This window comes from Theropithecus gelada, chromosome 17, assembly GCF_003255815.1.
Source record: "Theropithecus gelada isolate Dixy chromosome 17, Tgel_1.0, whole genome shotgun sequence".
NCBI lineage: Eukaryota > Metazoa > Chordata > Mammalia > Primates > Cercopithecidae > Theropithecus > Theropithecus gelada.
Genome location: NC_037685.1, coordinates 90,776,449 through 90,790,313, shown reverse-complemented (window position 1 = coordinate 90,790,313; position 13,865 = coordinate 90,776,449). Strand labels below are relative to the sequence as shown.

At 34.6% G+C, this 13,865-nt stretch overlaps 1 protein-coding gene across 5 annotated transcripts in view; it reads left to right on the top strand.

The window, feature by feature from the left end:
* Positions 1-13,865, top strand: part of DIAPH3 (diaphanous related formin 3) — a 506,048-nt gene that overhangs the window by 193,464 nt on the left and 298,719 nt on the right. For all 5 annotated transcript variants that reach the window (XM_025364744.1, XM_025364743.1, XM_025364742.1 and 2 more), the window contains 3 exons: positions 3,633-3,737; positions 6,930-7,238; positions 8,041-8,155. In XM_025364744.1, coding sequence (XP_025220529.1) covers positions 3,633-3,737; positions 6,930-7,238; positions 8,041-8,155 — 529 coding nt within the window. The remainder of the gene's footprint in view (positions 1-3,632; positions 3,738-6,929; positions 7,239-8,040; positions 8,156-13,865) is intronic.

The following is a 13,865-nucleotide window of genomic DNA, read 5'->3' as shown; positions in this document are numbered from 1 at the left end:
AACCCTATGTGGTATGTAAGCCCAGAGGAAAGGTCCCTTACCTAGTCATGGGTGGCCAGGGAAGCCTTCTCCAAGGAAATGATGTCTAATCTGAGCCTTGAGGAATCACTATGAAGAACAATGCGAGATAGCCAAGAAAGGATGTGTATCTAAATTTCTTTTGAATTTCCTCTACATATCTCATGCTGAGCATATCCAAAACGAAATTTATCTTTCTTCTCCCTAAAAATATCTTTTTCTCCTGCATTTTATAACCTTATTTATTTTCCCCAAATAACAACACTTTTTTTTCCAGCCTGTAAAACAACAAAACCCTGTAGTCATCTTAAGATATACTCCTCTCATTTCCTTCATTCAGTCAGATACTAACATTTTTGGGTTCTGTAGTCTTTTTTCATTTCTTTGTCATTACCGTCTCCTCCACCTTAATTCAGAAGGCCTTCAGTTCTCTCTTGGATAACTGCAATAGCCTCCAAACCAATTTCCATGCCTCTAGTATGTCTTTTTCAGCCCATCTTTCACACTGCTGCTGGTTGAGTTTTTGAAAGTAAAATTTTGAGTATGTTATTTACTTTTTATACACACCCTAATAACTCTCCAGGATTTTTAAGAAAAAAGGATTAACTCTTTGGCTTACTGCAAAATTCCTTTCAGCAATTTTATTTCTGTGTACATCCCTGGTTTTATCCCCTTCAGTTTGTTCTCATATCTCTTTTTGTGCCCCTTACAAAGTATTGCTTGTCATTCATCCACACGCTGAAATGCTAGTAAATTTTTCAGACTTTGAGGTCAAGCATCATTCCTCCAGGAATCATTCCCCAGCTTTCAGTCTCTCTCTCTCTGTCTCTCTCTTTATTGCTGGTATTTTTAATGGATTTAGGGTTGTTAGTTTGCTTTTACTTCTCCACCAGCCACTGTGCTTACTAAAAAGTACACTGATCATATTCTGTTTAACTGTGTCTCCAGAACCTACCACTCTGAGTGGGCATATCTCGGGTGTGTTGTTAAATATTTATCGTGTAACGGGAAATAGGTAGATTAGGGCCAGATGCTAGAGGGTTCTTAGATAGTAATGATTGTAATGAAGTCACTGATAGTTTAAGAACAAAGGAGTCATGTTATTTGAGGTGCCTTTTATAAAGAATAGCAACATTCAAAAAACAAATCTTATAGGGGGAAACATGTTTGGTTTTGAAAATATGTTTGGTTTTTTTGTCTGTCTTGATAAGTTTTCATTAAGTGGTTGGAAATATATTCATGGACTGATTTGTAGCCTGGAATTCAGATGAGAAGCTGAGATATTGATAGGGATTTGTAAGCCATCAGTGTATGCATGGTGATTTAAACATGGGTGTGGAAGATGAGACAAGTAGGAGGGGGATGAGGAAAGGGTCCTATAGAGTGCCAACATTAGTGGGTTGGATTTTGTAGAAACCCATAACAGGAATTGGTAGGAGCACTCAAGGAGTAGCAGGAGAACCAGAAGTGTGTGTTGTAATGGAACATACAGAAAAGAGGTTGAATATGAAGGCCTATTTGTAGGTATTTATGCTATAGAACTGGCCTGTCTAATATGGGATGGTGGAAATGTTTTATAATCTATATTGTTCTACATGGTAGTCATCAGCCATATGTACCTATAGTGTACTTTTTAAAATGGCTGGTGTGACTGAGGAACTGAATTTTTAAACTTTATTTTTGATAATTTGTGTTTACATTTAAATAATCATTTGTGGTCAGTGGCTATGATATTGAAATAGCATGGCCCTAGAGAGACCACCTAAGATGAGACTGAGAGAAGTCCAGGGAATTTGGACTTCTGGAATTGGAATTTGGTAAGTCAGGGTTTTTAGAATGAATTATAGCTAAGTTGTGACAGATAATGACATGAATGGAGTTCAACAGGTCAGAAAAGTGAGTATGGTTTAAGAATACTCTGAAAAAGTTGACTTTTAAGCTAAAGAGAGATTGGTAAGAGGGGTTATAAGGAGTAAAATGAGGGATGAAAGTACAGAGGGGTTAACTATACAAGGACGGTGTGAAGGCAATTGATTTAGCAAGTCCTTAGGGGGAAGCACTGGGTGACGGGGGAAGATGGGCGGACCTCTGAGACTCATGCATGGCTTGTTTAGTAGATTAGTAATTTGATTAGATTTAGGCTTAGAATCTTTTAAATTATTTAACAGTAAGAGTGGTTTGTAGGAGCTGTAGTAGTAGTGAGGAATGGTAATGTTGCTGTGGCTTAGGTCAAGTGAAGGACACTTGGACAGTTTTTACCTATTAGTTTTTGTTATCTTAATAAAGGAACACAGGGTTGAGACTGAGAGGATCAGTAGTCTGAAATTTACCTTCCTTCCCTGTAAAATGGGAATTAAAGCAATATTTCTTATTTCACAGAGTTTTTGTAATGAAATCTAAGAATGCCTCTTTTTTGTGCTTTAAAAACTATAAAGTATGGGGGGAGATAATACATGTGTAGGGTTAGGGGGTATGTGGAAAATCTGTATTTTCTGTTCAGTTTTGCCGTGAACCTAAAAACTGCTCCAAAAATTCGTCCGTTAAGTAAAACTGTAAAGCATTATCTACACGTTAATTGCAGGGAGGTGGCATAGTTTCATTTGAACTCAGACTCTGAAGGCAGGAAATCTGGCTTTTTAATCTCACATCTTTTACTAGCTATGAAGGACTAGCAACTGCCTCTGTGTTATTAAGGACAAAATAAGATTCCCTTTATAAACTAAGTAAAAATAAAAGCCCTTTGTAAACGGTGGAGTTCTACATTGTTGTTATTTTCCTAATTGAGGTTTGAGTATATTTAAAATGTAGAGGCCACATTTGTGAGATAGTTGCATTTTTTTGATGGATTTTTTTTTTCATTTTTTTTTTTTAAAGAAAGTCAAATGCTCGTGTTTGATTGTGAGACAAAAAGGAGATTTTTAGTTATAATAATGACAAAGTTGAATCTATTTGAATGCAAGATGAGAACTGGTGATTAGTGGATATATAAATTCTTATAGAAAACTCACTGGATTCACCAAATTTTATTGTTCGCTTTTTTTTTTCCAGAAGGTATTTCACTGGGGACTTTGAAAAATTAATTTATCATTACTTTCCCAACGATATTTGGAAATATTATGTTGTTATAGGAAAAAAGTTAGAAACTGAATAGAATGGAGTTGTTTAGTAATAAAAAATATTAAAATGGAATCCCCTAAATCATTTTGATATACTTCAGATAAGTTTCAAGAATAAGTTTTTGCAAGTGGGGGGTGCAAGGTATTTGTACAATGCTTTGCTCTCTATTATTTTACACAAAGTCACAATAATATTTAGAGACTTTGAAGAAAATGCCAAGGTTATAGACAACTGTGGCCAGTTTGCTCTGCAGAGAGGTCACAGCTTTTGTCTGCGGCTTTTTTCTGCCCCCTTGTGAATGAATGATTTTGGTTGGGACCTGGAGGGGCCTAGAGAAAGACTCTCAGTGACTTTTCAAAACTCTACCACTCCTTTCATAAAACCAATTCAGGAATTTGTGTTCTACTGGCAGATCATTCGAGTCATATTTCTGTAAGAAGAATAGTGCTTTTCATTTTCATCTTTATGTTTTTGTTATTATTTTTAATTTGTTTCAGTTTGAAAAAGAGTTTACCGACCACCAAGAAACTCAGGCTGAATTGCAGAAAAAAGAGGCAAAGATTAATGAGCTTCAAACAGAGCTACAAGCTTTTAAATCTCAGGTAAAATTCCACTTCGAGTGAATTTGGGTATTAAAAACACAGTGAGGGAGCAAAGGTTATGTTATATCTTCATAGCATCAAAATGTTTAAACTTTAATTTTGCTTGTATATTTTTATAGCATTATTTATATGTACTTGTGTTTTGCTTTTTTTGGTCTTTTTTTTCTATATGTATGTATATCTAAGCTTTTACTAATTATTCTGCTTTCTTATGTTTTGTTTGGGTTTTGTTCCTAATGTCACATGTTTCCCAAGTAATTAAGCATAAAGAGTAAGAAAATATTTTACTCTCAGATTTGTTATTCATCACTGATCTTTATCCCACTACAGGAAATTATTGCTCAAGCTATTTATTTTTCAAAACCTTCAGCCTAGGGGTCCCTTGCAGTAAAAGATAACCTCTAGCTGAATGAGAACATTTTCTGATAATTTTTCAATTTCCAAAGTAAACAGATTTAAAACATGACAAAAAAGAGAGTAAATCTGGATTATGAAGCAGATAGCTCCCATGCACCCTCTACACATAAAACATTTAGATAGCAAGAAATACGTCATCTGCATGCTGTATGTTGATGTAAGTAAGGAGGTAGAATATTCATAGCTAAATTTCTTCATGTAGATTTACGTACAGGATGATGAGCAATAAGTATAGTTTTGCTATTTTGCTTTCATCTTAATTTATGGTTATGTTGAAATAGTCTCAGGTATACTGTATCCTCTCTTATTGGCAATTTTGTTTTCTTTTAAATGCTTAGTGGATAGTTTTGTTACTGAGGCTGTCTGGAGATACCTTAAGAGATAGCTATCTGTTAGTATTCAATTTGAGAAAAAAATTAAAATCTCCTATCTACAAGAAAATTATTCTCATTCATCTTCGTTTTTTAGTGCTGCAAGAGGGAAGTATCACAATTTATTGAATTTTTTTTTTATCTTTCCCATATGGCTCCTTGTCTCTCATATTGAAAGAAACATTTGATTGTGTCTATACTTCAGACTGAGTTATAGACAATGGCTGAAATATTTATGACAAGTTTTTCTTGGTCTGGGCTAATGTAAATTTAAGAACTTTCTTTTCTTTTTAATTATATTCAGTTGAAGATTTGTTTGTAAATCTTCTCCAGAAAATTCCAGTTTATAAAAAATGTATCCACCATTTTTGGATAAGTTATTGCTGCACAGTGCTTTTATATGATAGGAATAAGTATATGTTTTGAAAGTGAGATTAAATCAAGGAATCTCCTAAATTGTTTTAAATTGTATGCAGTGATGACCCATGTTTATGGCTATGAGAAGAAAAGCTAGAATTAGATACTTAATATTGGCCACCATATGCTCATGTTGGAACAACTGGCAAATTCTTTCTTTGGATGCTGGTTTATTTCTTATGAAATGAGGACATTTATCTTAAGATCTTTCTTTTTGTTCAAAGCTATGCTGACTATGAAGAGTATGAGTAAAATATGTTCTGTTATCTGTGATTTAATTCCTTTGCTCCTGTAGTCTCTTCACAACCAGGTACTTTAGGTGCTGGAGAGACATAGTGATGAGCCGATAGTCACAGTGTCTGGCCTCCCAAACCATATCTTCAAGTCAGTCTTCACACTTAATCAAGTGAACTATTCTAGAGCAGAAATTCAGCCATATCTTTAAGACACTGATAGTTAATTATCAAATACATTCAAAGGTTGGTACCATCTTTGAACACAGCAACCCAGATTACCACTGTACTGGTTTTTCTTTATACTTACTGGTTTTGATAAGGCATGCTTTTGATTTGTGGCCTCAACTTCTTTTATAACACTGTTTTCTTTGATTTCAGACGTCATTGATTTCAAGCTTTTGCACATGGTCTATTTTTCATAATTGTGCCATGAAAATTTAAAATTATGTAACATTTATTAAAGGCCCACCATGTGAAAGGCAGTTAGAATTGAAGTTTGTAATTTCAAGAAGCTAATCATATTACAAAAGTTATTTATTAACCCAGAATATCTTTTTTGTATCCATCGAAATGCGTCTGTTAAATTCATATTATGCCATGGAAACATGAGGACAAAAGTGACCAGTGGACACCGGCGGTTCTTTTTCACCCCTGATTTTACCTTGCTTCTCTGTGGCGTTTGATTCTGCAAAGCAGTCTTTTAGGTGGTGCTCTCTTCACTCATGGTTTTTGACCCTGTGCTTGGCTTTTTCTTTTCTTGTCTTTCATGCATTTATGCTATACATTTCTTCCATAGCTATCATGTACCATTCACTGCTTTAGGTGCTGGGGAAAGAGCAGTAAATAATACCAGATAGTCACTTACCTCATCAAGCTTATAATCTGTCAAAGAGATAAATGCTAATAATTCCTTAAATAAATTAACACTTTTGATAAGAGCTATTGAAAAGTACAAGGTGCTATGAGTGTATAAGGAGTGGTCAGATAAGGCTTTCCCAAGGAAGGGACCTGGTAGCTCAGACTGAAGAGGCTAGTAGATGGTCAGGTGAAGAGAATGTTCCAGGCAGAGAGGGAGCAGCATGTCCAAGGGCCCTGAAATTAGCATGAGGTTGGCACATACACGGAATTAGAAGAAAGTCACCTGCAAGACCAGATGGCAGGGACCAGATCATGACATACTTATATAGACCCTATGAAGAATTTTAATTTGTTGTTGTTGTTGTTGTTTTCTCAAGTGCATTAGGACACCATTGAGAAGATCTGAGCAAAGGCATGATGTGGCAATATCATTTAAGTCCTTTTTTTGAAATCTTATTTTTTACTTATCACTTAAATGCTTGCGTTCCATAGAACTCTGTGCATAGACCCTTTGTCATGCTACATATTCTCTCCATACTGTGAGTGAACTTCTCTGCTTCCCTGACTTCAACTGTTTTCCAGAGACTACTGATTTTCAAATCTTCTAGATCCACATACCCACATACCCTCCTGGACATTTCTACCTAGATGGTCATACCTGCCTCAAAACAGGGAATTATACTTCTGGCAGTTATGTTTTTATGAGGGAAAAAAACCCTGCAATCTTAAATTAGAAGAAAAATTGTTGGAATTTTGAATTTTGGTTTAACCATATGAAATTACTGATGTTTAATTATTTTGGTTTAAATGAATACCTTATTTTTGAGTAAAGTGCATATTTACAAGTTTTTTAGACATGTTCTTAGTTATGTCTCATTGTTTTTTTTCTCCAGTTTGGTGCCTTACCAGCTGATTGTAATATTCCTTTGCCTCCCTCTAAAGAAGGTGGAACTGGCCACTCAGCACTTCCTCCTCTGCCTCCACTGCCTTCTGGTGGAGGGGTGCCACCTCCACCCCCTCCCCCACCACCTCCTCCACTTCCAGGAATGCGGATGCCATTCGGTGGTCCTGTGCCTCCACCACCTCCCCTGGGATTCCTTGGAGGACAAAATTCTCCTCCTCTACCAACCCTGCCATTTGGGTTGAAACCAAAGAAAGAATTTAAACCTGAAATTAGCATGAGAAGATTGAATTGGTTAAAGGTAAAACAAATTAATAGCGGAAAATACTTTTACCTAGATCTAAATCTAATTTTGGATTTATATATACATAATTTCTAATGGAATTTAATTTATACATAATTTAATTTATATATATGTAATTTCAAATGTCGCTAATCAAAGTGACAATAAAATAGCGTTTTTTTTTTTTTTTTTTTCCTTAAAGTATTAGGATAAAGCCCTTTGATATTGACTAAGACTTTCTGGTTTATAAATATGGTGAGAGTTGATGTTGTTCCAGTGGAATGTGATTTGTAATTAAATTAATAATTAAATATTATTGCAGTGGATCCTATGTTTATGAAGCGTTTCTCAAAAAAAAATGATGGTGTTCCTAGGAAATTTTCTCTATTGATAGATGTTGGGAAAGTGTTAACTAGTTGTCAGAAGCTAATGTCTAGTCAGATCTTAAGAATTCAGACTTCTGCAGAAAAATGGTTTTATGGTAACAGAAACATGGAAAATGCTGTATAATGTATCCTACCCTTCAAGATGTATACAGTGCAGGTAAGGATTGTTAGAGACTATGAGAAATGCAATTGAGAAGAAGCTAATTAAATCATATTTCAAATCCTCAACTATTGGATCATGGAAGCGTTTTCTTCCTAATAAGACGTTAACATCCTGCAGAACTTGTATCTCATTGAACACACTTTGGGGAAAAAATCTTACAGATACGACTTTATAAATTTCTGCTGGTAGCTATGATAGTCTATGCGTAATGCTTGGCCTCGGACAGGTGAACACTCACCTATTTATGAATCAGTCTTCTCTCTGATTGTAGATCAGACCTCATGAAATGACTGAAAACTGTTTCTGGATAAAAGTAAATGAAAATAAGTATGAAAATGTGGATTTGCTTTGTAAACTTGAGAATACATTTTGTTGCCAACAAAAAGGTAAGTTTTTGATTATTTATTAACTTATAATTTATTGATTATAAATTATTATTATTTAATTAATTTAATTTTAGAATCTTAACATGATACTTTTTACATACCAATTTTTAGAAAACATTGGTTTTTGAATCCTGTACATGATATTTTTACATTCCTAATGGGCAAATAAATGGTATAATGAAATAAAGTGCTTAAAAAGTAAATTCTGTTTTAAAAATACAAAAGGTTAATATAAAATTTTGATTAAGTTTTCTATATAATATTATTTTTGAAGATATTCCATTGGGATAAATTAGACTTTTGTAAAAGAGGACATTTTCAGAGACAGTTTTGGCATGAGAATGTCCTTTAGTTTGAAAAATAAAAAAACAAAATGTGTGCTTTCTTTTAGTTAGAATTTTACTAACCTTTAGTATTATAGTGACTTGGGGGGCTAGGAGAGGGATAGCATTAGGAGAAATACCCAATGTAGATGACGGGTTGATGGGTACAACAAACCACTATGGCACATGTATAACTATGTAACAAACCTGCATGTTCTGCACATGTATCCCAGAACTTAAAGTATAATCCAAAAAAAATTACAGTGACTATCACATAATTTAATTAATTGCTATGAGTCACATGGGATAGAAATATCAAATTTATAGTGTCTTAAGAGTTAGCTTGAAAGAGAAGTATCTGAGTAGATTATATGATCTTTTCATTAAAAGCAATGGCATTCATTTTCCAGAATGTTTTGTGATAGGTTTTACCTATGTAGTGTGATATTTAAAAAATTGTTTAGGTATTACGTAAGTCTGAAAATTGAACTTATTTCATCCAGTTTCGTGGGCCTGCTACTTGCATTTCAAAACTGATCTCCACACAGAATTTTTAAGTATTATATAAAACTTACATTTTAGGTCTGTAGTGCAAAACACTTAGATCAATCATTACCTTTTAATTTTCCAAAAGAACTTTTTCACTGTAGACTTATGCCACCTATATCCCTGGGCTCATAGAACAAAGGAAGAGGTGGCAGGGAGAGATTGTACTGGATGGATACAGGTCAGAGACTTTTGTATAGAGGATTGAGTTGACTTCTTAAATGTTGACTGTTATCCAGGCACCATGCTAGATGCCTTATACATCTGATTTAACTTGAGCACAGCAGCCAAAGAATGTTGGCAGATATTTTAAAAATGTATTTGTATTCCTTTGAATGACTTTCTGAAAGATTAGAAACTCTTTCTAAAAGGTAATTGTAAATTAAGAAATTCTCAATGTAAATTAGAAACTCTTTCTAAAAGGTAATTGTAAATTAAGGTAGTTTTCTAGAATTTGGTAAATCAAAAACCGTTAACAGATATTTTTGAGTACCATTTATCCTGACTAAAATATTAAAAATGGTATATTTTTGGTCTTTGAACACAGGGAGAATTTTCTCAGCAAGCTTACCCTAGTAAACTTGTGAATAAGATTTTAATTTTACCTTTTGATTATGAAGGATCAAAATTTTCTTTGAATAAGATTAGTGTACTCTTCTGGCAATCAAGGAAAATATATGGCAGTTAAAATTTGTATTTACATGTAAAACACTTCAGAATTTCAGATTTCATTATCTGGAATTGATTAGTTTTCCTTTTGCTTTCCTAGTAGGTACAAATGGTGGTTCCTAAAAACTATTTAAGTAATGCTGCCATAGAGCTACTCTCTCTTTTTTTCTCCTTACTCTGATTACTTTCTTAATTAATGAGGCTCAAAAGGGAAACTTGTTAGCATGTCTTTAATTTAGCTGTAGTGTTAGCCCTAAATGAAATAATTGGACCTTTAAAAAATTCTTAAGTCATCTAACTTTAGCCTTGAGATTCAAGGTTGAAAAAAAAAAAGTGATATATTTGCTGAATCTAATAGTAGTTAGAAAGATTAAGGTGAAAAGGTGATCAGTTTTTGCATACTCCTTATTTCCATCTCTCTCTGCCTTTGTACTGCTGGTCCTTTGGCCTGAAATCTTTACTTGACTTAGAGGCTGGCAGAGGACTATGATACCTTCTGTCTCAACTCAACTGAAATGCTGCTTTCTTTTTTTCTGTGACAGTAGATGACATTTCCAAGGGGAACACAAAAGGTGGGGAAGCCCAGGGTTGTGACTTCGAGCAGTGCTAACATTTGTCAGTGGTAAGCAGAGATGAGCTGTAAAGGTAGCTATTTTTTTGAGACTTCATTTTAAAGAATAATTCCTAGAAAGCATTATTTGAGGAGTCCTAAGAATGCTTTTTGGCATTACTGGTCATCTGGCAATCAAGGAAAATACATTGCAGTTAAAATGTGTATTTACATGCAAAACATTTCAGAGTATTTTATAGGAAAGGTCAGTCATTGCTCCGTTCAGAGAAATGGTATTTTATATTGCCATTTAATAGGAAAGATCAGAAAGGAAGGAAAGAGAAAGAGGTCCAGAGAGCTTAGACAAGACTGGTGAAGTAGACAGGTTGCTCTTTGTGGTCTCTATTCGTGACCTGGCTGCTGAGGCATTGAGTCCAAACGTTACATTCACCTGTCCCCTTGACTCCAACATACTTCGTTTGAATCAATTTTGTAATTGCTGCATAATTCAAAATTATGGCCGGGTGCAGTAGCTCCCGCCTATAATCTCAGCCCTTTGGAAGGCCGAGGTGGGTGAATCACTTGAGGCCGGGAGTTTGAGACCAACCTGGCCAACATGATGAGACTCCCATTTCTACTAAAAAAATTAAAACAAAAACAAACAAACAAAAAAAACAGCCAGGCATGGTGGTGCACACCTGTAGTTCCAGCTACTCCGGAGGCTGAGGCATGAGAATTGCTTGAACCTGGGAGGCAGAGGTTGCAGCGAGCCAGGATCATGCCACTGCACTCCAGCCTGGGCAACAGAGTAAGACTCTGTCTCAAAAAAAAGAAAAAAAAAAAAAAAAAACCCCAAAACAAAAGTAAACCTGGTCACTTATATATTGTTCATTCCAAGGTGAAAATCCATTTGTCTTTCCACCCTTTAGCAAGCCAGTGTGGGAGATAGAGGCATTGGCTGCTGGCTGATTTTCATCACAACTAGGCGGGAAAGGATGGTACTTACTGAAGAATAGTGGGTTTTTTAGAGAAATGGCGTATCTCTGTTTTTTATTGCAGTAGTAACTGGACTGAGAATCAAGGCTTTTTCTTTGATTATAAAGAAGGACATTCCATCCCAGGCATTTAAATGATAGATGCGAATCCTTTGTGCTTCCCAAGCATTCAAACAAACAAACAAACAAACAAAAAAAACCAAAATAGGTAGTAAGAACAAAGGAACCGAATCCAATCATTTAAAGAGATCCTTGAAGATTTCTCTCTTGTAGCCTTTATTTGTTGTCAAATAAGTGGGGTTTTTTTCTTACGGTAGACACTACTTTAGGTTTTCAGGACTTTTACTGTTTAGACCACTGGGATTTACAAGTCTAATACATTGAGAGCTGGAAAAGGAGCTAATATCTATTGCACATACGTGACATATCAGTGCCTGAGCTGGGTTGTCTTCATATTATCTTGTTTCATCTTTACTGTATCTCAGCTGAGATCTTTTCTTTTGGTCTGCTGATGGCAAAACAATTCTGACTTCTTGCTATACTATCCTGCCCTACCTACGTTTACACTACCAAGATATTCTTGATAAAGGCTTGGATATTTCCTCTTAATTCCTGTTGCCTTTTATTACATTCCTACTTTTTTTTTTCCCCCAATTAGATCTTACCTATTCTGCTTTTTAAATTAATCTTTGTGACCATTTATAATGCTTCTGTGGGAAAGTACCTTGTGCCATATCTGTAGAGGAATAGGAATCCTCTCTAATCCTTTTCCTGTGAAAAATCAGTAATTTTTTCCTGATTCACTTACATCATTTTCTTTTATACTTTATTTTGCTGTTAAGTAACTCACTTTGGTTTTCTTGATTCTCTCTTGTAAGTTTTTGGGATACATCTCAGCTTTCCATATTTTAAATTATTCTGGAAATATATATAGACACTTTTCCAGATTATCTTTTTTCTTTTTCTCATACCTCCTCTTTCATATCTTCCACTTTTTCTTATTGGCTACCACTGCCCCACTCAACAAATATTTATTGGGTGCATATTGCATGTTGCGCCTCGTGCTTGACACTGGGGATGCCAGCATGAGTAAGGCAGGCGTGCTTCCCTGACTCCTGTTGCTTTTACATTCCTGATGAAACTCAGTCAAGCTCTTAGTTGAAGCATAATAACGAGGAGTGGAATAACAAATGCTGATTTGGATTTTAGAAAAGACTGACATATTTTACTAAATTCAGCTTCTGTTAAGACTTAACAAGGTTATAAAAGAACATTGTTTATGTTTCTCTCTGAAATTTAATCATAATATTCACATATTGAACATTTGGTATCATCAAAATAATGCTAATGACCTGTGTGTTTTTTCTTTTTACCAGATTGGAAGCATCTGTTGGTTAATTTTTACAGGCTGTTGGAAAATGGATTAGAGTATACCAACAGGTTATTGGTGTTGGATTTGTCAAGTAAAATTAATATTAATTACTTTCATTATTCACAAACTGTTAATAGGGATTAAAGGGCTTTCTGAAAGTATATGAGTAGTCTAATTCACTTAGACTAATTTATTATGAAAATGTGGTTCCACAATTGTTAGCTTTCTGAAGTAATCATATTTTATAACAGGTACGTCATACTTGCCAGATAGGGCCCATAAATTGGTTTATAAATTATTTCTCAACTGAATAGTTATGGCATATGGAAAAAATTAATGGATTATCCACTTAAAAACAAATCAAGCTTAGATTTCTGACATCATAGTTCAGTGGACAAAGAATTGAGGTAGTAAGTGATAAACATGGATTATCCCAGCAACTTGGCTGTGTTCAAGATGTTGCATTGTATTTGAAACATAATTTATTCCTCTGTACAAACAAATGTGTATAAAAATTTTGAAACTACCTCACAAGCCTACATTAAGGTGAACATATAGAAATATGTTTTTTTTTTTGGAATGCATGCTAATAAAGAGATGATGCCAAAATAAATGGAACATGTTTTATACATAGTAAAGTTTTCCGAAAAGAACAGAATATTTCTCAAATGCTAATTTGGAAGACTGGGGAGAAAGTCAGTAGAGAATGAAATATTTCTCTAGGGACATATCATTTGGTTCTTGTCTGTGGCTGAATCTCAAAAGTACTAAAGAATTAAGGAAATTATGAAATGGGTCAAGAATATCTTATCTTCCCATTAAAGGATCTCATTGTTACCAGTTACAGTACTTTCTCTGTTGAGGTGCTGAAGAAATGGGAATTTATTTTGAAAGCTTTAGAGAAATGGAAACTAAAGAGAGAGGCTAAAGAAAGTGGATTTATTTAGCTTGGAGCCACAGAAGACTTGCAAGTCCACCAAATGCTTTGATTAAATGCTTGGTTACAGCATATCTTTGGTATAGTGTGGTAGAAATTTATGCATTGTAACATCTGTACAGTATGCAAGAAACATGTCTATTTTGAATCCCTATAAATAGACATGTTTCTTGCATGCTGTACAGATGTTACAAACAGAAAGAGAAGAAACTAGGGTGTAGGTATATTGGGGTATGTACGTACATACACATAGCTTTTTCTTTCTTTTTTCTACTTTCCTACTTCTACTGGAGAAAGGAATGATATTAGGGTAATGGA